At 44.7% G+C, this 27,706-nt stretch overlaps 1 protein-coding gene across 5 annotated transcripts in view; it reads right to left on the reverse strand.

The window, feature by feature from the left end:
- Positions 1-27,706, reverse strand: part of SYT16 (synaptotagmin 16) — a 140,158-nt gene that overhangs the window by 11,122 nt on the left and 101,330 nt on the right. For 3 of the 5 annotated variants that reach the window (XM_005285877.5, XM_042841326.2, XM_065593787.1), the window contains 4 exons: positions 25,558-25,770; positions 15,410-15,666; positions 10,492-10,935; positions 8,426-8,615 (listed from right to left, as the gene is read on the reverse strand). In XM_005285877.5, the coding sequence (XP_005285934.2) occupies positions 8,426-8,615; positions 10,492-10,935; positions 15,410-15,666; positions 25,558-25,770 (1,104 nt within the window). The remainder of the gene's footprint in view (positions 1-8,425; positions 8,616-10,491; positions 10,936-15,409; positions 15,667-25,557; positions 25,771-27,706) is intronic. The other 2 variants (XM_065593786.1, XM_065593785.1) reach the window with 1 other exon arrangement.

Here is a 27,706-nt window from a genome sequence, read left to right on the forward strand (position 1 = left end):
TCTGGGGAGAAGTTCTGCCCTTACACGAACATGCCCTTGCTGCAGAAAGTTTGGTTTTAGGGCAGGGGCAGCGTCCCTGGTTGAAATGCCAGATGGAAATTTTAAAATGGGTTCCAGTTAGGAACTAGGTACAATGGCTCTATTCTTGGTCTACTAGTTCCTGGGACTACATACAACTGAACCCAACAGAGGCCAAAAGGAAATGACTGAAATCGTCACTGGGATATTTAAGGTAGGTTCTGGACAACCTCAGAGTCTAGATCTTTGGAGGCAGGGCCGGCTCCAGGCACCAGCTTGCCAAGCAGGTGCTTGGGGCGGCCACTCCGGGGAGGGGCGGCACGTCCAGCTATTCGGCAGCAATTCGACGGACAGTCCCTCACTCCCGCTCGGAACGAAGGACCTCACGTCGAATTGCCGCCGCAAATCGCGATCACGGCTTTTTTTTTTTTTTTTTTGGAGGCTCCCCCACAACTAAGGTGCACCAATGACCAACGGGTTCTAGCATGAGAACACCCATATAATTTCACCCTGTGAAGTCAGAGAGGACTTGAAGCCAGCTGTCTGCAGTATGCTTCGCTCGCTGAACCACCCAGTCCCTAGGAAAAGCAGCACTAACATTCGCTCTGGGAAAGAGCTCATGCAACTAAAGCATAATATAGATACCTCTCTGGATGTGCTAAGTGTCCGGCCTTTCAAGAGACGGGAAACTTCACTATTAATGCTTCAGGCAACGAGAAGCAGGTTTTTTTGCTCACCTGTCAACCCCAGAGAGTGGGAGGGGAGGGACTTTAACTGTGAGTGAAGTGTCAGAGGAAATCCCTAATGTCTCCGCTCCTAGATCTAGAGTTTAGCATGCCCATTGTGTTACATTAACAGATGGCAATGAGTGTATCAAATCAACATTACTATACAGCTTGTGGGGGGCATTATTCTCAGCAACACAGACAGTAACTCAGCTGTGGCCCAATGAAAACAGCACTTAAAGCTTTCGTTTCTTTGCTTATTGGGTTAGCACCCATTAGTGCTGCTTTATTTTATGACCTATCAGCACATCCCTTGTAAATCCTGTTCTTCGGGTTTGTTGCAGATTTGCTGCAAACATTCACCTCCACCTGAAACTTGGGCTTAATAAGATTTTACCCTGGGAACCAGTTTATATTCTTGTACACATGTTTGGAAAAAATCTTTCGGCTTGTTTTAAAGACATCGGAATGAAGCTGGTGCTGGAATCAATATATATCCAGCTGCAAATGCATTCCCTTAACTCAAAAATAGCTTTGCTTTTTATTTTCCAAGATGTGAGTCTGTAGTATGGATTCTGCTTTTTTATACTTCTTACACATTTAAAATAATTAAGTTAAGCGAAGTTACTGGGCACCATTGACTGCTGGGCATATAATAATCATTTGAACTTCCACTGCACTTCCCACGCAAAATCTCTATGCACTTGCCAAAAGTTAATGAATTTACCGCTTGATTTTCAGCTATGCTGATCACTCATCGTCAGATTCTAAGGGTTATTTGGAGGCAAATTCAGGGGTGGAGAATAAAGGGATGCTGAAGGATTAATTAAAGCATTCTCTCTTTTTTATTTCCTGGCAAAGCAACTAGTTGTAACTACAGTATGTTTGTAATGCACTGGTGAGTGCATGTTGCCTGATCTGCAGATGATATGAGTCTGGATAGCACCCGACCTACACAGCTTGGCTGAACCTGTAGCAGTTCTAGCTTTTCGCTCTGGAGGTTCCCAGTTCAGTGACCGGTATGTTGGTGTACATCCATAGATGATCATCTTTGGAGCGGTGTGGACTTTTACTGCCTACCATCTTATAGTCTACTTATGTTCTACAAATTATCCCAGGCACTACAGAACGTTGTTGTTTTTTTAAAAGACAGAAGGCAAGGCAAGAACCCTACTTTACTTCTCACCTGAAACTGGTGATATTTCTTGAAGGATTCCATAAAAACCCTGACACAAAAAGTAATATGAATTATAGTCAGCTGCCATTTTAGCTCATTTACTGGACCATATGATTCTCCTGAGGGATCATGGCATGACTAGCCATACAGAGAGGGCTACAAAATCTGCTAGGTAACCCCTAAAAGGGGCTGGAGAAGTTTTGATTGGTTTCAAATGATTATGTGGTGGTGCCCAAATCCTAATTGACGGTGGTGAACATGGGGAGCTGTGTCACTTGTCTGAGTGGTAAAATATGCCCAGGGGAAGGTTTTGTGCTAATGAATTATCATAATTTAACCCAAATTTGGTCCCAGGCTTTTCTAGCTTCACACCTCTCCCTGTTCAAATTCCTATTAAAGAGAGCTCTTAATTCACACGGGAAATAATTAATGAAGGCGTAAATACAACAGGCATCAGATAAAATTTAAGACCGGTCAAGGTTTCAAGTTCCAAGGTCACATTTGGAGCTATCTCCTAGTCCTCCTTGTCTTGGTCACCTCACCCCACTCAAATACTGTACAATATAGGAAGGATCTTTTAGTGGTGGGGCACTCAACCGGGACTCTCGAAACCTAGGTTCAGTTCTTGGCTCAGCCATGGACTTTCTGTGTGACCTCAGGTGAATCAATTAATTTACCCTAATGAAAAGGTTCAGAGTAGCAGCCGTGTTAGTCTGTATCCGCAAAAAGAAGAACAGGAGGACTTGTGGCACCTTAGAGACTAACAAATTTATTAGAGCATAAGCTTTCGTGGACTACAGCCCACTTCTTCGGATGCATATAGAATGGAACATATATTGAGGAGATATATATACACACATACAGAGAGCATAAACAGGTGGGAGTTGTCTTACCACCTCTGAGAGGCCAATTAATATATCTCCTCAATATATGTTCCATTCTATATGCATCCGAAGAAGTGGGCTGTAGTCCACGAAAGCTTATGCTCTAATAAATTTGTTAGTCTCTAAGGTGCCACAAGTCCTCCTGTTCTTCTTTTAATCTACCCTGTAGTTCAGTTCCCGAGGTGGGAATAACAGGACTTCCTTGCCTCACCAGGGTGTCGAAAGGATAAAATCTGTTAATGATCATGAGGCACTTTGATACCATGGTGACGAGGATCATAGAAGTTCTTAGCTAGATAATCTGCAGTATCCTCTGCATTTCTTGCCCCCACTACTCATAACACAGATTGGTTTTTGTTCATCAGCCGTTAAATCTCGATTTGAAGAGCTTTTCCCTTTCCGATTTTGATTTGTTCATTCTCTTTCTCTCCCCCGCCCTCTCTTTTCTAACATTAATGCTATTGTGTTTGTTTAATGGGGTTAATATGCTGCTGGTATGATAATGATCATGTACGGTTGTAATTATCATGTGTGATTAATTCTGCACTTGCTGAAAGGCTGTGAGGGTTATTCTTACCAGAGGGGAAGTGGGAACAATAGTGTTTGACAAGGGGCATTATACATTAACATGAACCCCACAAGAAATGCACAGAGGGAAAGAATTAAGATTGTGCTTGGAAGGAGAGAAGTCAAACAGAACAGCAGGAAATGTCTGGCAGAGGGTTACAAGCTCTTTGGGGCAGGAGCTGTCCTTTTGTTCTGTTTGTACAGTACCTGGCACAATGGGGTGCTGGTTCATGACTGGGGGTCCTAGACGCTACCCCAGTATAAATAATAACAATTAATAATAAATAAGACAAGGGCATTTATCAAGGCTGCAGGTCCCAGCTGTCACTCATTGTAAAATTATTCTCACTTAAGTGAGAATACCGGGTTTTTGAGGAAAACACCCAGGAGACTAAAATATAACCCCCCAGAACCATTCTAGGGACCCAATAAAATAGTGTGAATAGAACATGGAAGGAGAGGAGGATAAGGGCATGTCTACACTACCCACCGGATCGGCAGGTAGCGATCGATCTACCAGGGATCAATTTATCGCGTCTAGTGTAGACGCGATAAAATCGATCCCCGATTGCTCTGCCGTCGACTCCGGAACTCCACCGCAGCGAGAGGCAGAGGCGGAGTCGAGGGGGGAGTGGCAGCGGTCGACTCACCACCGTCCTCACGGCCAGGTAAATCGACCTAAGATATGCCAACTTCAGCTACGCTATTCGCGTAGCTGAAGTTGGCATATTTTAGGTCGACACCTCCCCCCCCCATAGTGTAGACCTAGCCTAAGTTCTTCTCTTCTGTAATGGATGGAAACATGAGCACAAGCTGATGAGTTTAAAGAGGACTAAATAAAACAAGATACATATTATACATACATGGCTAGCGTTAAAATACGGAGGGGCCGTCATGGAAAAAGGCACATACTACAGAAAAAACACTCGTGTGACACTTTCTCAGGGTGCCCGGGACTGAGCGTCACCTTGTTAAACCCCTGCTTCAGCGAGAGAGAGACGTGCTCAGTGAGACGTCAGCTCCCTGACACCACCAGCCTGTTAGCCAGCCAAACAAACTCCTCAGGGCTCTGCCAGCCCTTTCTTTGCTTTGCCGGTAACAATAGGTAAATATACAGGGATCACTTAGGGCCTGATGCTGCAGCCCTTACTTTTGTTTGTATTCCCAGGGTGCCCAGTGAAGTTAATAGAACTACTAACATGAGTAACAACTGCAGACTCAGGCCTACAGCCCGGAAGGTCCAGGTGAACAATTCCTGAAATCCTGGACCAAACTACCTTCAAATGCCACTTCTGAGTCCATCTCAGGAGACGCTGTGTCAGAAAGTCAAGCAGCAAAAAAACTGCTCACGTGCATCATAATCTTGAGATTTTTTAAAAATTAACATCGATGGATCACTGTCATTTTTACAGGAGAAATAAGGGAGGCTGCAATATTTAACTCACTCAGTTCAACCCTCAACAACAGTTTGTTTTGAAGGTTTTGTGATGCACAAGATAAATCCGGGGGGAAAAACACTCTTTCCTTGCCCCAAAAATTCTTTCTTACAGCTTTTGCAGACTCCAAGATGCTGCCCTCTAAATCACTGAGGTCCAAAAGTAGCGCCTGCCTCTGCAGGTGTGGGGGCCTCCCCAGGCACCAGAACCACTGTGGATTTGGGGAGCCGTGTAGGGGGCATGCATGCCACATGAGGCATGGAGCTCAGTTATGGAGGGCCCTCAGTGGGGCAGAGAGCCAGGTTGGAGTGAGGACAGAGCATGGTAGAGTTGAACTGGACGATTTACTGCTGTGTAGCTCCTCCTGCTGTTTCCCCTACACTTTGGTGAGGGCGGTGGGTGGGTGTGGATCGACCAATAGGCATCAGAGGATACTAAAGCCATTGGACTACAGCAGTGCTTAATTTGAGCCAGTGCTGAGTGCTGGCACCTCTGGGCTTGGCAGTTCGTAGCTCCGGCACCTCTGGACTCGCCACGTCAGTTATGAAAGTAAAAAAATTGCTTGAGCCCCGGCACTTCTTTCATTGCACATGAAGCACTGAACTGCAGTAGTATCCATGGAATGGCTCTGCAGCTACTCTGCAGACTGTGTGCACGTAGGGGGGTGGGAAAGATTCTTTCCCTCATGCTGCCTCCCCTGAGCATCTGCCCAACGCCATCTGGAGAGTAAACATTACACTTATTTCAACAGCTACTAAGCTGGCGGGGGCTATGACATGGGAGGTTACGTGCCGCAAGTACCTCACTCCTGTACTCCATGCTCTCTCTCTCTCAATGTCTTCTCGCCTGTACAGTGCGCATTGCATAGTGGTTTGGTTTTCCACTGCCTTTTACATTAGCTGTCCCAAAGCCCTTCACAAAGCCCCATTATGCTTGAAGTTCCTGTTATGTCTTTCAAAAATAGCTCTCTCAGCATTGGACCCCAGAACACGTTAAACTGCGAGAAGAAATATTGGCCAGGACTCTACGGCTATCTCCCTGCTCCTCAAAAACAAGATGGGATTCTTAGTTTCTACCTGGAAAAGAGGCTTGGTTTAATATCTCATCCAAAGAACAGCACCCTAATCAGAGCAGCAACTTGCATCTCATACTACTTCACTGGAGTGCCAACAGTGGTGACGACTGCAGTTTCTAGCCTGGGGTTTGGAGCTCTCTTTTTGATAGGTTTTTCCCTGACATCACATTACCAGTCATTTTCCAGGCATGCAAGTACAGTATAGAACAGAAAATAATGATGCGACTTTGGATGGGGAAGCATATTGTGACAAATATGGAACTTCCCTGCAGCAAATTATGAATATTGTATTGGTTACGGGGATGGTGTTTATTGTATGAATATATTGATTTAATGTAATAGTGAGCTGTCTGGATACAGGCAGGAAGTGGGAGAAGAACTCAAGATAGCCACTTATTAGCAAATACTTAAGTGCTAAGGGACACTGCCAGACTTATTTGCTTTGCTGACACTGTCAGAGTCTCCAATCAGCCTACAAAACTGGTTTAATCAGCAATAACCAGGGCCCTGCAAACATGAAAACAAAGAACTTGGGCAGGCATCAAAACAACATCTTGTCAGGTATGTCTTCATTGCACAGTTAACCTAGACTCTCACCCAAGTTTTAGGCCAATCCCACTACCATCCACACAGAAAAACCTCTGATCCCAGGTTTGGAGATGTTGTAAGCTTTGGATACCTGGCCTGGCTGGGAGTGGGGTTAGAACCTGGGCTGGAAGCTGTCCAGTTTGCAGTGAAGATGCAGGCTAAGCCATGTGAATGATGACAGTCCTCCAGTGCCTTCCCACAATTCCCCCCATGCATCCAGAAGGACAGACACGTTCTGCCACAATGCACTGGGAATGAACCACAAAATGGTGGCTCAGCTTATTGCAGCACAAAGAACCATGGGATATGGCCCTGCAAGTGCTAGTCACACACACACACACACACACACACACACACACACACACACAATGAGTGCCGCACCAGTGAGGACGCAGTAACTTGGGGGTGGCCTTGCAGTGCGGCAACTCGCACCCGGATGAGGCTAATCTGGGTGCCAGTCAACCAAGTAAACTCTGCAATACCTTCAGCGGGATAGAGGGCGACAGGGAAACCAGACAGACACAGGGCCCGCTGGGTGTGTGTAGGGGGAAGCTAGGCTTGCTGAGGTCACCTTTGTGGGAGGACAGGACTCAAGGCAAGATAGACATGTGTGCAGTCTCTGTTGTTTTAAAATCCTTTTTCTCTTACACTTTGTTCCCGCTACCAAATAAATAATGGTTTTAAGAAGGCTGTTTGGTTCCTATATACCACTGGTCATTGGCGCTTGAAGGGAAGAACCACAGGTGCCTGAAGCCAGCTGGATCTGCAGGACAAGACTGTTTCATACACAGGGTAGTATAGCCCAGGTCCTGGTCTAAGAGTTGAAGAACTGCATGATTCTAGCCTGAGGCCCAAGACCTGAGTTGGGGGCACTCTGAGAGACCAGAAAGGGGCAGCTAGACCTGTGACCACAACACATTTGAAGATTTTCATTAAAATTCGAAGAAAATCTTATTTCTTCAGGGTCTGGCTAGCTGTGGGTCTTAGGTAATGGGATATAGGGCTTCATCCTGCAAGGTTCTGAGCACTCTGGCCACAATCTAGCAAAGCAATTAAGTATTTCAATGGAACTACCCACATGCTTAGATTTAAGTGTGTGCTAAAATGCTTTGGTGGATCAGAGACAAAGGTGCACAGCCTTCTGCAGGTTCAAGCCCAAAGAGTCTTCATTTATAGATCCCCAGTTCAAATCGAGCCCAGGTTCATAGTGACCAAATGTTGTTGCCATCAGGTAGATGTCTGGAGGCTTATGTGAAATGGTCCACATCCAGTTCTCAATGGGCAAGTAACCACATCACCAAAAAATACCTCCTCAATTCACGCTAGTTCTCGGATGACAGGCCACAGACAGAAGGGCCATGAAGTTTGAACTCGCCCCTAGAGGAGGTACCTTCTAGCTTTGAATGAGGCACATTGGCAGCAAAGCGCAGACTTTGGTCAGCTTCGCTGTCAATCTGTCATGCTTCACGAGCACTAGACACAATTAAAGCATTAAATATGTTCTCTTGGCTCCGATTTTTATTTTTTATATTAGAGAGGATGGCTGGTCCAAAGACCTGGGTTCAAGGCCCTGCTTTCCCGCAGGCTTCCTGTGGGCAGATCACTTAGTGTTTCCGTGCCTCAGTTCCCCTCTGTAAAATGGGGCTAATACTACTTCTTTGCCTCGCTGGGATAAATACGTTAAATATTGTGAGGCGCTCTGATACTATGGTAATGGCAGCCACATCAGTACCACAGATAGATACTTTATTCGAAATGCACAGGCCAATTTACCAGCACATGCATTTGGAATAATATTTTTTATTTCACTATTAAGTGTAAAATTCAAATGTGCAGAGACTCAATTGGGAAATGCTTTAATTGGATAGCTTGATGTGGCAAAAACTGTATCAAGAAAATAAAACCAGGTTGTGGCTCTAACGAATAGGTGTGCCATTATGAGAGACTTCACTTACCGGGCGGCCTGTTAATAGCAAGGTTGCGGAAATGGCTGCCTTTGATCATCTCTACTGACAACCGTCCGGTAGTAGCATTGTACGACAGTCCCACCAGCAGCTCTGGTACGCCTCCGTGCGACAGGGACTGTGTTGAAGAAGCGCTATCGCTGTGCGAGATTGCCGACAGACTGATCTGAGAGTCTCCGCTCTGCAGGGAAAGAGCAAAGAGAGTCCCTCTGGAATGCTCAACACCGCTCCCCCTTTAATGTATGCCTTGTGGTTTAATTGGGTAGGGTTGTGATGTTCTTCTAGGAGTTGCCAATGACTAAGACTCATCTGCATGAATAACAATGGGGCAGAAGATAGAACTGCAGGAACAAGTCTCCAGCATCACTTTGCAGAAACACATCTTTCAATATTCTCTCGAGAGAGGCCAGAAGCCCTGTCTAATGTGTTATTACCAGTGTAAATCAAAGTCTTTGAGATAAACATATGCTCCAGTACATCAAAAGGAGAGTAAATTTCCCTGAAAATGACTTTCTGATGGAATGTGTCTAGCACAATCTTCCATCTTTTATGTCACTTGCTGTATATTTTCTTGCTTTCTTCCTAGTTACCATCATGTTCAATTCTGTCCTCCCCCTCCCCCTGCAATTGCATGGTTTATTATTCATTTTGTGTGCACAATCTCATATGGAGTTTCTTTTATATGGTGAAAAGTCTTAGGCCTTGTGTACACAGGAAAATTGTCCGGCATAGCTATTGCAAAATAAGCTTTTTGGCAACAGCTATTCTGGAATAGCTCCCTATATGGACACTATTCTGGAATACGAGTGACTTTTTTCTGGAATAATTATTCTGCTCAATTCCCTCCTTTTCCCTGTCTCCTTGTAGACAAGGCCTTAGAGGAAAGAGTGGCCTGTTTTAATACCTGTTAGTATTTTTCTTTTTGCCAAAGGATTGAATATTAGTACAAGACATGCCTGCTTTATAAAGAAAAAACAAAACAAAACAGTGTGTTTGAAAATGTAATTTTTCCCAACAACAAAAATGAGGAAGAAGTTTAATGGCTATGGTTTCAAAATCAACCTGATGGCACAGCAATTATCCTGCTACTCTGATATCATAGATGATCTAATCTGGGATTGGAAATTGGGATTTTCCAAGGAGACTAAAGGAGTAAAGTGACCAAATCCTACAGAAGCAAGGCACCAAACTTCCTCAGACTCCTTGGAAAACCCCAGCTACAATGCTTTTGTGGTGATATTCACTGTCTATACATAGGACTCTGAAAACTGGGCAGTTCTCTGGAATGTACAAGAGGCTGCTTAAAATGTTCAGGCCAAAGAAAGTGTCCAACTGGTAGAAAACATGCATGTGTGGATGCAAATGGGTAATGATGGATGCAAAATGGAAGGTTGGTTGTTGGGCAATGGACCTTTTTGTGGGTTCTACTGCATATTTAATGAGCAGTTACTAGTCTGAGATCATGAACTCTGCTTTTGTGGATGGAACTTGTGTGCCTAATTTTGAAAACTTGGCCCTCCTAACCTCAGAACACGATAGATTACATAGAAAGATCTGGTCCCTAAATACATACAAGGTGGAAATTCTGTCTTATGAAAGAACATAAGAATATAAGAATGGCCATACTGGGTCAGACCAAAGCTCCATCTAGCCCAGTATCCCATCTTCCGACAGTGGCCAATACCAGGTGCCCCAGAGGGAATGAACAGAAAATCACCAAGTGATCCATCTCCTGTCGCCCATTCCCAGGTTCTGGCAAACAACCACTTTAAAAACCATGCACCCCTGCTCCCTTTCAATCCTACTGAAACGTCTAAAAGGGAGCATTAGTGAATGCGTCGGGTACCATGGACGCTGAGCACTGAGCTTTCTCTAACTAGTGCTGACATTCATCACTTGAGACCAGGATGAAAATTGAGATCTGAACAGTGGTGCTAGGAAATGGGCCAGCAGCATTAAGGGTTAAGAATCCTTAATGAAGAAGTCGGTGCATTAGCCAAGTAAGCTGTATCCCTCCACGTCCGCCAACGATGCAATGAATTGTTTAATAGACTTACGCTCATATCGCTCCTGGGCTCCAAAACCAGTGTCACTTTCACTTCCCCCTCCTGGTTTAGGCTCCTCAGATAAAACAGTTGCTCGCCCATCATCTGTTCCCGGATCATTTTGCGCACCGCATACAGACGGAACCTGAGTGCGTAGCTACTCAGCTTCTCTGGCTCCAGCTTATTAAAGGTCATTCTGTCTTTGAACACCGGGATGGGTCCTTTCTGAATGCTCGACTTTCCCCTCTGTTTCTTGCTGGGCATCAGGACTGTGTGAACTTGCCAGGTGTTCACACCACTGCGGTCTTTGTCTGGGATATCCTTAGCTTCCAGGATAGTTACCAGCAGCTTTTGGCTTGAGGCCTTATAATCGAGGATGACGTCTAGGTCACCGCATTTAGAAATGGGTTCATGGGCACTGTGATGAGCTGGAAGACTATTCCCTCCATCATGTTCCTGCCATGGAGAGAATAAATAAAGGTGTATATATAAAAAAAAACATTTTCCTATACAGGCCCTATTAAATCAAACACCTCAAAGATCATTTGAGATAGGATAACCGGCAAACATGACAGAGACCAAATATAAGGCACGTTGGCATCTACCGATGAAAAGTGCTATATAAGAAGTAGATATTACTATTATTATTACTATAGCCTCATCAACTCAATCCCTAGATGGACTGTGGGTCTCTCTAATAGTGAAGAAATATCCTGAGCAAAGCACCATTTGCAATAAGAACACAGACATCACCTCATCCTCATGCATCTTCCAAATCAGAGAGGTTATTTTACCTCTGTATTTGGCACTGATGCAACTGCTGTTGGAATACTGTGTCCAGTTCTGGTGCTCACAATTCGAGAAGGATGTTGACAAATTAGAAAGGGTTCAGAAAAGAGTGACGAGAATGATTACAGGATTAGAAAACAGGCCTTATGGTGACAGACTCAAAGAGCTCACTCTATTTAGCTTAACAAAGAGAAGATTACGGGGCGACGTGGTTACAGTCTGTAAGTATCGACATGAGGAACTTCCATCCAGCAGAGGAAGGTATAACATGAGCCAATGGCTGAAAGTTGAAGCTAGACAAATTCAGACTGGAAATAAGGCATAAGGGTAATTAACCATTGGAACAATTTACCAAGGGTCATGATGGATTCTCCATCACTGGCCAATTTTAAATCAAGATTGGATGTTTTTCTAAAAGATCTGCTCTAGGAATTATTTGGGGGAAGGTTTTTTTGGCCTGAGTTGTACGAGAGATCAGATTAGATGATCACAATGGTCCCTTCTTGCCTTGCAATCTTTGAATCACACTCCTTGGCTCATCTTCCACTGTGTGCGTCTCCCTCCAAAGTGCCTCAATCTTCTCTTCACTCATTTGAACCCTCATATTTTCATGATAAGAACTCAAAACATACAAGCAACACGTGTGTAAAACAATTATCAAATTACCCTTTCTTTCAGCTTCTTTAAAACATTTATTTGATTAAACAAGATGAAAAACCCCACCGTTGCTCACTTCACCTGTTGATGGGGGTGCGCGAGTTTCTGTTTAAAGGTGCTTTTTATCTCAGCGATAGAATGTGTTTCATGTGATAAAGGCTTTGCTATAACAATCCATCATTTGTATTTAAACATGTGTATACACTGGACTAGGGAAAGATTTCCAGTTAATAACCAGAAGGCGAATCAAGGCCCGTTGCTGGCAGTCTAAGGAGGAGGGCAACTCAAGCCTTTATCTTTTGTTTTTAAACTAACATTTCTTTTCAACATGTGGATCTAATTACAGCATAGATTAGGAGCAGTAATAGTGATCCCCTTAAGAAGCACTAATGGGGTCTATTTATCAAAGCCAAATTTTCAACTACCTCCCATCGATCTAGCTGACGAAGATTTAAGCTCTTAAATGTATAAGTGCAAAATCCCACATTTCCACTTTCATATAGGCTGGTTACGGTAGTTTGCAGTTACTTGACTGGTGCATGCAAATACAAGTTACAGAGAGAGAGGAATGCAGTAAAAAACTGGCCCCCTCTGTCCATGCAGAATTGTTGCTAATGCTAGCCAAAGAAGAATGACACCCAATGAGCACATACAAATGGCTTGTTCCAGCACACCACAGAGACAGGACTTTGCATGCGTAAGTGCAATGCAGGACAGGTTGTTCCGGAGAACCTGATCATGTGAATGATGCTGCGTGGCTGTCAAGCTGCTTCCACCAGGTTGCTGGAGTAAGGCTTAAGGAGCAAGCATGAGAAAGATCGCACTTAAGCCTGTTTCTCCCCAAACATGTTCATTCCCCTTTTTTACCATGTGCATTTGCCATTCAGGAAGTCGGATCACAATGGGTTTTGTGGCTTGCTAACATTCAGTGCGGGCGACTACACTTAGTATGTAACTTTACGTGCACCTACTCATTGCCTCCACTTGTACTTGAGCTGGAAAGCAGCAGTTTTGTGGAGGATGCACGGCCCTGTAAGATAAAGTATGCAAAGATGGCCGTTGTACTTCTGCCATCCCTGGCTGGCTGTGCCAATCTAACCTCTTGGCATAACTTAGAGCAGCCTTCAGGCTGCTCTAAATCATGCCAACTACCAGTCCCCCCACCAAATACTAATACAGTAGCCATTGAAGAGTTGGATATCAGGATGTCTCGACCAACCTCTCTTAGTTTTGGCTATGTCCCTCACACTGACCCTAAGGAGGTGGGAGAAGTGGGAGAAGCTACATCAACCCTCTGGCACCAGAAAATGTTTCTCCAGTGGTGTTACCCTTCCCTGGCTGGCTATACTACCTTCAGTGATGATTTGTGCTGGCGGTGCAGCACAAAGTCAACAGCCAGCTGGCACTTTCAAAGAACTCTCTGATGTCTGGAACCTGCTCATGTTCAAGTTTCCTAAATGGCAGAGGTTGCTTGCAGAAGCTTACTCCTACTCCTAATGAAGTCACTGGTAAAATTCTCATTAGCTTTCATGGGTTATGGGTGGGCCATAAATATTCTGTAAATACGAGTAATTGCACTGAAATCCAAGTGCTGTGTGGAGTTAAGTATTTCCAGATGAAATAAATGTTTTTCTTTTCCAGTAAGGTGTTCTGATGTATTGGGATCAATACAGGAGTAAGTGGGGGAAATTATAGGACCTGATAGACAGGTCAGACTAGATAATCGCATGGTCCCTTCACTCCTTAAACTGTATGAATCTACACAGGTTTAAGACAAATACCCCTCTCAGTATAGTGTGTCTTTTTGAACAGATCAGCAATATCGGACAGAGTGTGTATATATGTAAAATACACATTCCTGCCAGAAAAATAAATCAAATCTCACAAAGCAGGTAATTATGGGTGCAGCCTTGAAATGCCCTTTGAATATCCACCACAGAAGCACCACATTACAGATTCTGTCTCCAAACAGAGGCCTGTTTGAAAGTAGCACAGCAATGTTTGGGTATTTCGGGAATGTCAGAACATTTAGTTCACTCAAAAAAGAAAAATCTTCCATTAAGGCACATAATGAAGTCAGACGAGAAGCTACTCACAGCAAACAAACCAGGATCCAGGTGTATCTGAACTCTGTAATTCTCTATGCGCTGTTCATGTTGTTAATATACATGCACCTGGGGCAGAATGATAGGCACATTCAAAATATAAATGAAAAGAGGACACTCGAGATTCCGCAGCACTTGTGCACCATGGTGAGGAGCATGAAATAGACAGAGAAATGGGTACAAGACCCACAGATAGATAAACATCGTGGCTCACAGTAATGTAGAAAAAAGGGTCCAGACTCTTATTGCAGGAGGTTCTGGTGCATCAGGGCATAGATGCAGAGCTGATCTGTGCAGCATTCAAAAGTACTGCCTATTTTTAGTGCCTCTATGTGAATGTCTGCTTTGAACAGGTCAAAAGCCCATGCCCTGAGAAGCTGCTCTCACTCTCTTCAATTGGGTGGAAGCAACTTGCTCACAGGAAGGGAATATTTTCTGCCAAGCCCTGTTTTTCCTCGGGCAAAGAGATTACCTTGTGCAGCTAAGGGATGTTCTTTTTTGACTCAGAGACGTGACCTTCTGTGCTTTTCTTTTTTTTTTTTAAATATCGGATGCTATTCAATACTCTTGCAGAAATTAATCAGCTGGTCAATAATAATCCCCTGATTTTTTTTTTAATAATAAAGGAACAACCCATATTTAATCATAGAAAGAGGAGAAGGGTAAGCAGTGAGCTAACCCAATAAGGGCTCTCTTAGGATCTGGAATATTTGCTGGCAGGTATTAGCTTTGAAATAAGGGCCAAATCCTTAGGTCTGGCCAAGACCTGCTCGGTGAATAGGCTGGGTGCAGGAGAGGAAAGGGGGCTGTAAACCTCCCCAGCCTGCTGTAGACATGTGCTCTGTGTCTATGGAGGGCAGTGTGAGAAACAGCTAGCTAAACTAGGGAAGCCCCCAGCTGTCCCTTTAAGGCAACTTTCCAGGCGCTTCATGCTGCCTGAGCAATGGAAAGCAGCCAGAAGGGGAACCAAGGATCTGACCCAGTAATCACATACTGTATCCCTACAGACACACACCATATACACGGGCAGTAACAAATCCACTTACCTCCTTCAAAGCATGACAAGGCATTGTTAGCTAATTCGTAGTAACTTCTGTCATGCGGGAAATGGTTGTGATATGATTAGTGTGTGAAATCAGACAAGAAAACAGCCTCTCTGAAGGAATACTAGTGAAGTCTATTCAAAATTCCAGCAGGCAAAGTATCAGGAAAAGGGAAAACACACACCGAGGTGTGTGCATGCATGTACTTAGGGATTACTATCCTGAGTTGTGCCAATTGATTTTTCACTTCATTTCTTCCGTAACATTTCGGACAAGAAGCCCAGACATCTCCAGGAAACAGAAACACTATGTGTAATACAGAATAATTCACCATACCTCAGGGCTCCAAGCGGATGAGCTGTCAGTTGCGTCATTTCCTTCAAATCCCTGGTTGCTGAACGCTGTCTCCATTTGCAAGCTCCCTTCTGTGGCTTGTTGGCTAAGGCTATGGGCAATGCTAGCCTCCATTCCAGGGCTTTTGGCTTGCATGGTACCCCTACTCTCAGAGGTAGTTCTTGAATCAACAGATATGTAGTCATCTTCATTATAGGATAGGTTGTCTTGGAAACTCAGTTGGCTTAGCCCATCCAGTTCTAACAATATTCAGCAAGAAAATTATTTCAGAGTGATTAAAATAACGTTCTTCCCCCCCTCCCCCCCAATTTATCCTTTTTTCCCCTCCACTACAGTAGGAGCCTGGCAGGAACAGCTCTGCTTACGAGACGGTGAGATCCCTGGCATTGAACCCACAAAAATCAACAACCCGCATAAATCAGCATTGCAAGGAATAAAAATGGCTGCTCTCCTTCTGCATCCTGAGCAGGGAATCAACCTCCCTCACACAAAGAAAGGCATCGGTCACACAGGATGATCAGAGGGACATTTGGGAATACGGTGCTCAGGACGCCTACCGTATGAAGGCATCACCAGTCAAGAGACAGATCAGGCATGAAATGGAAAAGCATAATGCACAGGCCTGATCCTGAGAGAAGGGTGTGGTGGAGGGAAACCATCACAATTTCCTCTTCTTAGGTGGTGGGAAGCAGCACGGCGGTCAGCACAGCCCAATAGGAGCACAGTACCGATAGGGACAGGGGCATGGTGTGGGGCGCTTGATAGAATGCCTCCCCTCTCACTGCATCTCTCACCTGCAGAGCTTTGGTTAAAGCTGCTCTCCAACCAAATGGAAACTCTGAGGAAGGTGGTAACGTTAACTCGACCAGTCTGAGCTTGGGTCAAACCCTCCCTGGGACACAGGGATGCTCATCAGTGCAGGGAGATGCACATTACAACTCTCCGGCCTCCCCAGGACAGCTTTTATGCATTTGACCCAACATGTCTATCCCACATGTTAGACGATGGAAATGTTACTCACCCTGACCAGTAACTGTAGTTCTTCGACATGTGTGTCCCTTTGGGTGCTCTACTTCAGGTGTGCATGTGCCTCTCAGGTCCTTGGCTGGAGATTTCTAGCAGTGTCCATTTGGCCTCCATATGCGCCCTATGCCTCAGCAAACACCAAGGCTATTTACAGGGGTGCAGGAAAACCGCCCTCAGTTCCTTCTCTACCCAGGTGTCCCCGAGGGAACAACTGAAGCAGAGGGGAAGGAGGGTGGGTAGTGGAGCACCCAGTGGGACACATCTCGAAGAACTCCAATTACTGCACCGGGTGAGTAATCTTTCCTTCTTCGAGTAGTGTCCCAATGGGTGCTTCACTTCAGGTGACTTCTGAGCAGTATCCCAGGAGGAGAAGGGAGCTTCAGAACAGAGTCCAGAACTGAAGATGGTGCTACAGACCCAAGTACCACATCGGATCTGATGGCATGGAGCAGGCAGTAATGCTTCAGAAACATACTGAAGTCCAAGTAGTGGCTCTACATATCTCAGATACTGGAACATTCTTCAAAAGTACAGTAGATGTTGCTTGTGATCTGGTTGAAGTTGCTCTCACCCCCTGAGAGGGCTGAACACCAGCAGACTCATAACAGGCAGAGACTCAACTCGATATCCATTTCGAAAAGTGTTTGAGCAGAGATAGAAGCCCCCTTAGAGCTATCTGCGCAGGAGACGAAGAGTCTAGGTCAGGGGTAGGCAACCTATGGCACGTGTGCCAAAGGCGGCAGGCTCTGTATTTTAATTTAATTTTAAATGATGCTTCTTAAACATTTTAAAAACCTTATTTACTTGACATACAACAATAGTTTATTATATAATATAGACTTATAGAAAGAGACCTTCTAAAAACATGAAAATGTATTACTGACACGCAAAACCTTAAATTAGAGTGAATAAATGAAGACTCGGCACACCACTTCTGAAAGGTTGCCGACCCCTGATCAAGGTAATCTCCTAAACTGCTTATTCCCATCCAGGTAGAAGAGCAAGGCCTTTCTAACTTCCAGGGTGTAGAAATAGAATTTCTGCTAAGAGCTATCGGGTTTTGGAAATAATACTGGAAGATGGATAGACTGGGTAAGATGAAAATCCGATGGTAGGATTTTCCTACCTAACCTTTGGTAGGAACTGAGGATGTGGACGTAAGGAACATTGTAAAGGGTTCCAATCTCCCTGACCCTACAAGCCGACGTTATGGAAACTTAGAAGGCCATCTTCACAGATAAATCAAGTAAGCAGCAGGTTGCCTTTGGTCTGAATGGAAGTCTCTTAAGGCGGTTTAGAACCAGGTTAGGGTCCCTAGATGGGGTGAGGTGCCTAATGTGAGGGAAGATTCCATAGGTCCTTAATAAAACTAGACAATACCGAGTGACCAAATATAGAGAATCCCTTGACCGGGGGATGAAAGGTTGATATGGCAGCCAGGTGTACTTTGACCAAGATGGATAACCCAGATGTCTACCTGCTGGATCTGAAATCTAGGATGAGGGAAAAGGGAACCAATTCAGGCTGGAGGTAGCGACAACTGCACCAATAGATGAATCTCCTCGATTTCTGCAGGTAAGCAATGAAGGTTGGTGTTTTCCTACTGTTTAATAACACCTGCTATACAGCCAAGGTCCATCTGTTCTGAACCATGAGTGCACCGAAGTTGGCTCCTCATCCTAACAGGGATGAGTCAGTTATTAGAGTCAATGATGGAGTTGGGCGACAGAAAGGGATGTCCACTGTCACCTGCCTATCTAAGGAGTCCTTCCTTGGAGAGTAGATTGTTCTGAGCCCACCTTTAAGGCAATGGAGGTGAAGCCTTGTGTGACTGGTCACAAAAGTGCAAGCTATCATATGGCCCAAGAGTTGAAGTCAGTTCCTTACTGTGTGGTCTAAGACGGGGTTTCTCTACTGTGTTATGAACCTCTCTTGGAAACCCCCAAACTTGGCACCATGATGCCCTGAGCATAACTGCCGCTGTAGAGATTAATCTGGCAGCAGCGTCTGCAGCATCTAGAGACATTTGGAGAGCTGTTCTGGCCAACGACTGACCCCCTGCAACTGTGAACTGCAGTTGTTCCCTGCAGTCATGTGACAGCTGCTCAATAAAAGCCGTGAGCTTGTTGTAATTAGTAAAGTTTTATTTGGCCATGACCACCTGGTAGTTTGTGATCTGGAACTGCGGACAAGTAAGACTTTTGTCCAAAGAGATCCAGCTGCTTTTGGTCCTCATCATAGGGAGTAGATCCCAAAAAGTGCTGCCTACCAAATGCATGCCCCTCATCCATCATGAGGGAGTTTGGTGGTGGATGGGAAAATAAAAAGTCAGAATCCTTAGGGCACATATAGTACTTGTTATCTGCTCTTTTGCACACTGGTAGAATAGTGTCAGGTGTTAGCCACTTAGCGGGGACCAGGAGAGCCTCATTAATAGGTAGCGCCACTCTGGCGGGTGTTGCCAACTGCAAGATATCCAGCAGCTTGTCTTACAGATCCTTGACCACCTCCAGAGGGATCTACAGAGTGTTTGCCACCGTTCTCATGAGATCCTGAAACTGCCATCAGCCATGGAAAGTGGTGGAGGCATAACTGACTCATCCGGCAACGATGAAGAAATGGGAGTCTCAGGGGTAACTTCATCAGCTCTCGCCTCCTGCTCTTCTAATATCTCTTCCTGTCGTGGCAGATGGGGAGGGGAAGGATGTGAAACCCTAGTGGATGGTATCAGTGATCTGTTAAATTGCTGCCAATAGGCAGCCCATGGGTCCCAATGTGGCCACGGCAGGGGTCCATAAGGAAGCGGGGGTGGCATGCAAAGCTGGTTCCATCATCTTTGGTGACCTGCAAGGGCCTCCCTGTGTGAGGGCAGATTCCTGAAGGGTTATGTAGGACAACCCTTCACTGAGATTGAGGAGACCACTTGGGAGTCCTCGTCGTCTTCCTCCACATCCTCCCATGGGGCAGCCATTGAGGATGCAGGAGAGTCTTGTACCACAAGATGGCCGCTTGGAGACCAAGGTCTCAGTACCAAGAAACGTTCAGTACCCGTCAACAAGGACTCTGGTTCATCTGACCCCGAGAGGTACCTTGAGTATTGGAATTCCTGTGATACCGGAAAGGACCCTGGTACTGACACCGTAGTCGTCGTTGCTGTAGCTGAAGCCGACAGCATCAACAATGATGGGCATTCAACAGGCATTGTAGATGTCAGGCACCATTACTTGCTTGGTACAGATGATACCGCTTGCCCTGGCTGACCTGCTTGCATCAGTACTGGTGGCTGGGTTAAGGCACATGATGGAACCAACGGCTGAGTGAAATGCTTCGCAGTTGATGACAGGGGTGAACTCGATGGTACCCTGTCCTCACCCTCCTAACTGGTGGAGGGTTCTGGTGCTCTATCTTCTTGTATTTGGAGCTCCGGGACTTCACAGGCCTGCTGGTACTGGAGGAAGAGTTCTTGGCCGCAACGGTACCCTCTGAGTCTGAGGACCTCAACAGGGTCCTGGTCTTTTCTTCAGCTGACTTCTTAGAGTAAGAGTCCATGGTCCCCTTTCTGGGAGTCTTCCCAGCAGGCTGCAAAGACTTCCCTTTCTGAGGGGAAGTATGCCTCAAGGTTGCCACTGGAACAGTCTGAAGACAGATGTATTGCGGGGAGGGGAAGTCTCCTGACCTGTCCCAGAGGGAAGTTACAGGGAGCATTCCAAGGCTAACAGTCTGAGCTTTAGCTCTCTGTTCTTCCTCACCCGCGCCTTAAGGGCCAAACAGAAGGAACACTCCCCTAGGCAACAGACATACTTGGAGTGCCCGTCGCTTACCGATATAGCCTTTGGGCAAGAGAGGCAGTGTTTGAAGCCTGGCGAGCCAGGCATTCCCCACCCAGAGAAGACAAGTGTCCCACAGAGAAGGGAGAGGGAAAACAATCCTCTCACCTAAAACTAACTATATTAAACACTAAACACAAACTTACAATCATAAACTACCTAACTGCAAGAAAAAACAGAGGGCTGAGTATGCTCTAGGTGGACATGCTAGGTTTCCGTCTCAGGCCAAGGTGATAGAGAAAGAACTGAGGATGGTTCACCCGTGCACCCCAGATAGCCTCGGTATCTGCCACAAGGTGGCATAAGGCTCATGTGCAGGCCGAATGGGCACTCCTAGCTAGAAATCTTCTATCACAGGCTCGAGAGGCACATGCACACCTGAACTGGAGCACCCACAGGGATACTACTCGAAGAAGAAGGTTAATTATTGAGGGTAACATTATCTTTCTTTGTCCGAACAGTGAATTTCTTATCTCCAAAGTGAAGATCTCCAGCACTTGTTCCTCTCCCCACACAGAATCTGCACTGGCAACTGCACGAGTTCTGCAGGATACAGTGTGGAACCCGGAGGAAAATTCCCTCTTTGTTTAGGCAGATTCCATGTATATTTTAATCAGAATCATTTGTGGCTTAATCAGAAAAACAGATATCTTCTGATTTTATACTTGTGAAACTAAAGGCAGGGTTTGTTCCAGACATAAATAAGCTTTACAGTGCTATAACTCATTTTCCTTCCTTGAAATAAAATTAGTTACACAATCGTAATGCTGGTAAAAGTGATGAAATCAGAATGAGGTTCACTGTATTTACATAACCAGTAAGCCAAAGCCTTTTTTTTTTTTTAATCTTAGGGATTTGTTTTCTAGTTCCTTCCAAGAACTGCCCCATTTGTGTGGAAAGCAACATGATTTTTACTGTTATATTTTTACTCAATTTCTTCTGCAAATATAGAAACAGAAAATAAAAGCAAAAGCAAGAAGGCAGAACAAGCAAGAAATAAAAGAAATGTCTGTATACAAATTTACTGAGACTGTACAAATATGGATTCTCCTTAAGGTGTTTAATTAGCAAGCCAGTGTCTTAGACACATTTTAAACAGGTGGTCATCCATCAAAGCATACACCACGCAGCAGACTTTCAGATAAAACATAACTGTAGTAATAAATTATCCCCAGGCAATTGTCTTGTGGTTTTTGACTCCTGCCAGGATAATATCTAGATCAATAATAGAGGAATTTTTAAAGGCTTGAAAGACTATTCATAATTGGAATACTCCAGAAATATATTAATATAACAAAAAACTTTCTCTAAGTGTTATGAAAGCAAATGTGTTATACAAAGCAAGTTTCAAGGGAAATAAAAGAAAAGTGTGATTCACCATTGACTACTTTATGGAACAGTCTTGTTATTTCTTTAAATTTACGGTAGTCCTGTCAGTGATAACTGCTCGTGTATATGTGAGGGCATACTTTGACATTGTAAGAAGTTTAGCAAAAACATCTGTGCCAGATCAGAGAAGAACTTACGAAGAATGAACTCACTGTACCATGGACAATTATTTATGGGGAGAAAAAAAAAATCACGGACAAATGAAGAGGTATTGAAGGAGAAAGGAAGTACTGAGGTTCCAGTTCTCAAAAAAGCAAATGGCCTGATCCTGGCTAGTATAACCACAAAAGTCTACTACTCTCATCACAACACAACTAATGGGCAAGAGAAACATTGGGGATCATCGGACAATGGAACCAATTACCAAGGGATGTGGGAAAATTCTCCATCGCTTGGCAGCTTTAAGATTGGATAGCTTTCTAAAAGACATACTATAATGTGACTACAAGTTGTTGGGCTGGATGGAGTCATCACTGGGTGAAATTCTGAGGCTTGTATCATGTAAGATGTCAGACTAGATGATCACAATTGTCCCTTCTGGTCTTAAAATCTATTCATTTTTTAGGGTGATACAAGGATGGATTTAAATCAGCAGAAAGTTTCAGCTGAATATCAGGGAAATCTTCTTACCAACAAGATGTATAAGAACATGGAATAATCCCTCCAGGTTAATGATGGATGCTCCAGCATTTGAAACTGTGATGAACTGGGAATATATCTATACAATTTATGAATTCTGTGTGAGATTATGAATCCTGCATGTCTGTGTCAGGTTGCAAACTCCATTTTGAATGTGCGGCCTTTTGTCTTCTCTATGGTCTGTTTGCTTCCATGCTGAGTTGAAAATTCCAAAGGCTGGCAGCAAATGACGGACAGTAGAAGGTAATTGACTCCTATGCTCCCAATTGTTGGCTATCTGCTCACTCTAGACACAAGACTGATCCCTGCCCAGAAGAACTGGTTTAGCAAGGAGGAAGTCACCTTGGCAACAAAGTCACCTAACAGATTTGTGCTCATATGGTGAAGCTGGCAAGGCAGTCACCTGACATGGGGGCAGGAGAGGGGCTGAAAATTTTTAAAGGGCAGAGGTTGATCGGCTTGGAGCCCATTTTCTTCAATCCATAAGAGAGAGACCACTTACCATGTAACAGTCTGCATGAGACAGGGGACACACTGTCTGCCTGGACCCAGATAGTTCCCCCAAGGCTCACAAGGAAAAGCGAGGGGCAGTTCCAATGTTTATTGTTTTGAATGAGCTGTCCTTTCCAGTGTCTTACGTGATTAAGTGTAAAAGAGCATAAAAGTGTTAGACTGGGCAAAGCGTGCGCACACATGTGCGTTGATAGCTTCACAACTGCTGTGTGCCCCTGAAAGAGTTCAACTGCAAACCAGAAGCTTTGCATCTTTGGGGTGGGGTGGGGTGCTGGGAGAGGGTGGGTTTAAGTAACTGGGGCATCTTGGGGGAGGAGGGGTTCAGCCCTGATCCTGGGGCCTACGGCAGGTGAGCGGAGTAGCCCCATTTCTGAGAGGGGGGGGTAACTGACTGAGTCAGTGCCCAGGAAATGTGCCAGAGAGGCCAAGAGAGGAACCAGTGTTGCTGCCTGCTGAGGCCCCTGAAGCTTAACACACTGCAGAGGATCCAGCGCCTTGTGAATGAGGAGAGCCAGATGCTAAGCTCTTAGGAGGCTGCTGCTTTGTGGCTAGCTGGCCACTCCCCTGTCTTGTAAGTTACAGCACACCCTCTATAGCCCACACGGGAGGAGGCATACCAGGAAGAAGGGAGTGTGGACGGAATACACCATGCACCAGCATTTTGGGACCACTGCAAACAGTTAGACAGCAGCTACTTTTGCTAGATGGCTGGACTGGAGGATCAGGACATGGGTAAACTGTAGCTAGAGAGACGGGAAAGATAAACCCCATATAACTATCTCCACCCTGCAGCATCGAAAGAGGAGATGAGAGAGTAGGGTGACCAGACGTCCCGATAAAATCGGGACTGTCCTGATTTTGAGGAGTTTGTCCTGCGTCCTGACCGAAGCACGGTCGGGATGCCATTTGTCTCGATATTTTGTTTCGGGGTTTTTGGTTTTTTTTATACATTCACCCGTCCGGGGTCTTTGGCAGCAATTCAGCGGAGGGTCCTTCAGTCACTGACGGTCTTCGGCGGCATTTCAATGGCGGGTGCTTCTCTCTTTGGTGGGAAGGTTCATTACCGGCCGCCAAAATCCCGCCGAAGACCGTCAGCGATTGAAGGACCCTCCGCCGAAATCCTGGACAGGTGAGTGTAACACTTAAAAAGGTGCGTCCCCTCTGGCGGTCCTGATATTTTCAACTTAGCATCTGGTCACCCTATGACAGAGAGAGAAAAGGAGCAAAAGGAATGAAGGCAACAGAGTATTTAACAAAAGGCACTTTCCTGGGTTACTGAATGTCCCAACAGGAGATTGTGCAGTTCCTCACCCGATTGTGTTAATACTCGTGATAGGGAATAAAGCATAACTCACTGGAAGGCTTCTGAGGATCTGATCCAGGGAAGCTGGGTGCCATATATTCTGTGCAGCTCAAGAGGGAGAGGGACAAAGGTGATTCTCCACCATCTCTACACTCCTCTCATCCTGGAGCCAGCCAGGGGCCAAGCTGGATACTGGCATAAGCAATAGCAGCCTCAGGGCTTCTCTAATTTATACCTACCTCCCTTTGGCCTCAAGTGTCCATTTCACCAACTGGGAATAACAAGAATGTAGAGACTATGGCCACACCCCCTTCCCCATCGGGAGTTAGGGGGTTGGGTGGCATATACCTGCAATGGTGACTCTACCTCAGCCATGGATTCCCCAGGCTGAGGGAATCCTCCATCATGCAGTCAGGCTAGCAGTACACTTGACTGAGGATCTGAGAATATCTAAAACATAAATAAGGGGGTGTTATTTGGAATAAAGGGCTTGATCCTGCTTCCATTAAAGTAGACAGCAGAATTCCCAGTAACTTCAGTGAAAGCGGGACTGAGCCCTAACAGTTTTTTTAACACTTATAATAATTATTAAAATAGTACTAATCCTAATAATTTTGGTTTATAAAGACAACAAAGGAAGTAACTGTAGTCCACATTATGATCCAACAGCAGTTCTACAGAGGGGCCTAAATCAAAATGAGCATAATAATGAACAGGTAACTAAATATTTCAGAATCACAATTGTTTTGTGCAACTAAAACCACACTGGCAGTTTCCTGAAACTTTCCCAGGAAAGGTTCTCCCAGACATGTCCTGAATTATAGAATCTCATTGTGCCGATCAATTTCGCGCTTGGGTAAATGTTCTAAAACCATACATGTTGGTTTGGAATATACAAAAGCCACTTACAATAATAGACAATGATTGGTCAAAAAAATGTTGCCTTTGGTTCTCTAAATGTTTGCCTTCTGTCATTGCCTGACATGTAGTGTATGCACTGGTGAATGATGCTACATAATTCATTTGCTATTTACCTGGTATTTGCAAAGCTACTATTAAAGAAACATGCAATTTCTATTCAAAGGCTTGCTAAAACACACCGTATTGATAAGAAATGCAGTTCAACAGATTTCATCAGGCCAAGTCCTGCAGTCCTTACTCAGACAAAACTCCCACTGAAATCCACGGGAATTTTGTCTAATGACTAAGGAGCCTAATCTAAAATCCATGTAAAGTTAATGGAAAGATTCCCATTGACTTCAGTAGGATTTGGATCCAGCTCTAAGTACTTTAGGAATAAGCTGCAGATGGATTTTAGCCTGAGCAGATCAGAACCAAGGCTGCCTCTTCCCCAAAATAAAAGGATTCTCTCCATGTTAGGTGGCTGTGGATTCAAAGCAAGTGTTTTAATGCTCATTTGAGACAGACAATACCTTCGCATTCAGATGCCTCGGTACTGTACTCCTCATGGTTGGACAGCAAGCGGTTGAATTTAGGTTTACGTTCTGAACCTGCTTGTGTTGCCTTTTCAGACACCCCCGACCGAAAACTCTGCGAGCGCGACACAGAGATCGCAAACTGTTTAATCACCTCGTCGTCGCTATCTGAAGATGTGGTTAGCTCTTCATCCTCCCCATAACTGTTCACTGGGAGAAAAACACAACACAGGCTTTTGACAACTTCACAGGACTTAACGCAGAAGTAGGAAAACATGGGACATTTTCAGTTCAGATATTTACTTTGGGGGGGAAGGAAAAGGAGAGCAATAAGACATAACTACCATGGGGGAGCTGATGAGGAGGGCACGTTCCCTCAGACTTTTTGAAATCTTTGTGGTGCCTCGCTGTGTCTGCAGGAATCACACATTATCACTCCTGGCTTCCCATCCTGCAGATCCCCCAACTTTTTAAAAATGTGGTTGTTCCTCCCACACCCAAAACCAAAAAAAGGAAAACCATTATTCATATATAACCATTAGCATGTGCGGGGCCAAAGTAGTAAACACGGGGCTCTAAAACCTTCTCAGCATTCCAATAATACCTCCACAGCCCTCTGAAACAAATACTACCGAGTGCAGAAGAAAGAAAACAGAGGGTTAATCTACTCTTGGGTTACACCACAAAAACGAAATTACAGCATCTAGCTAATAGGCATCACCAATTCTGCATGTCAGAGTCAGCAGAGGAACCTTTTGAGAACAATGTAAATTCTAACCTTTAAAGATGAAGATACACATCTGAACATTTTGCTGTAGCTACCCTTCCCCCTCCGACTGACAATGCTGGCTTTGAATATGGGATCACTGCGTTCTCATTAGTGTTTGAATATCCTTTGTGGGAGGCGGGGGGAAGGGATCTGATGTCCCATACTTGGCCTGCTTTTTCAAATGAAAATGGAGATGAAAGTACAATGCCACATTGCAGGTTCCCCAGCCATCTGTATCAGGGGAAACAGCATAGGAGGAAGTTTTCATTTGTGAACTTGTGGGGCCAAGGGAGTTGTGGGTGTAATGGACAGCTGGAGTGTGTGTGTGTTTGTGTGTGCATGTGAACACACCAGCTGTCAAGTGTGTTACTATTTTGTTACTTACTCTTGAGGATAAAGAACACAACAGTGGCTGCCAAGACTTGTTTCAATAATTCCCATTGCATATCCAAGCCGCTGAACAAACGAACAATGCATGCAAGTGCAAAAAGGTGGGGCCATTTCTCCATGCCAATGGCTGATTTTTGAGGTGAAATCTAGCTTCATCTATAACCCACTCATACCCAACTACATGGCTACGATTAGGGAAATAGGCCCCTGCTTCCACACATCCAGACTCCATTAAGTGTGTCCAATACTAATCCAATTAGAACTACCCCCACTGCTTCTCAAACCTACCTCCTTTCATGACAGTTGCAGTAGGCCTGCCGTCTATCCCTGGTCCCTAGGGGACCAGGACAAGGTAGCTCTCAGGGGCCGTGAAATTTGCTTCCACCAGGAATCTATCAGAAACTGAATCTTATTATGTTGAGATTTTGTTATCAGATTTGCCTCTGTTGTCTGGCTTTGAGTAATATTGCCAATAAGACCAGTATTGCTTTCAGAAATTGGTCTCCTGGTAGGTAAGTGGTATTTGCCTATGCCTCAGGGGAAATCTCACTACTGTGGGGAGAAATAAATGTCCCCTATTTTGAGAAAATACACTATTTGTGTAATAGTGGTTTTGTAAACGGCACTCAGTTACCAATGCTGTATCAATGAGCCCTCCTGAAATTTTAATAAGTTAAAAGGGCTTTCTTATTTTTTTACAGAATTGAGCAGGGACAGGACATCTAACTGTTGAGGTCAACTCAAGCTTTATAAATCTCTCACAATATCATGTACTGCATTAAATAAGTATCTGTATTATTTCCAGTTTTTCCAATGGGGTGAATGCAAGTAGTTACGTTTTCCCCCCCAAAAGTCAAGTACTCTCAGTTTCTGTTGCACAGAAAGTTTTTGCCTTAATTACTTTTGGTTTCAGTTTAGCTAGCAGGTGCAGAGAGAACATTTGCTTCATTCAGACTTGTGCATTTAAAGTTGAGATGAAAAAGCAAG

The sequence above is a fragment of the Chrysemys picta genome, chromosome 4 (assembly GCF_011386835.1).
Source record: "Chrysemys picta bellii isolate R12L10 chromosome 4, ASM1138683v2, whole genome shotgun sequence".
In the NCBI taxonomy this organism is placed as follows: domain Eukaryota; kingdom Metazoa; phylum Chordata; order Testudines; family Emydidae; genus Chrysemys; species Chrysemys picta.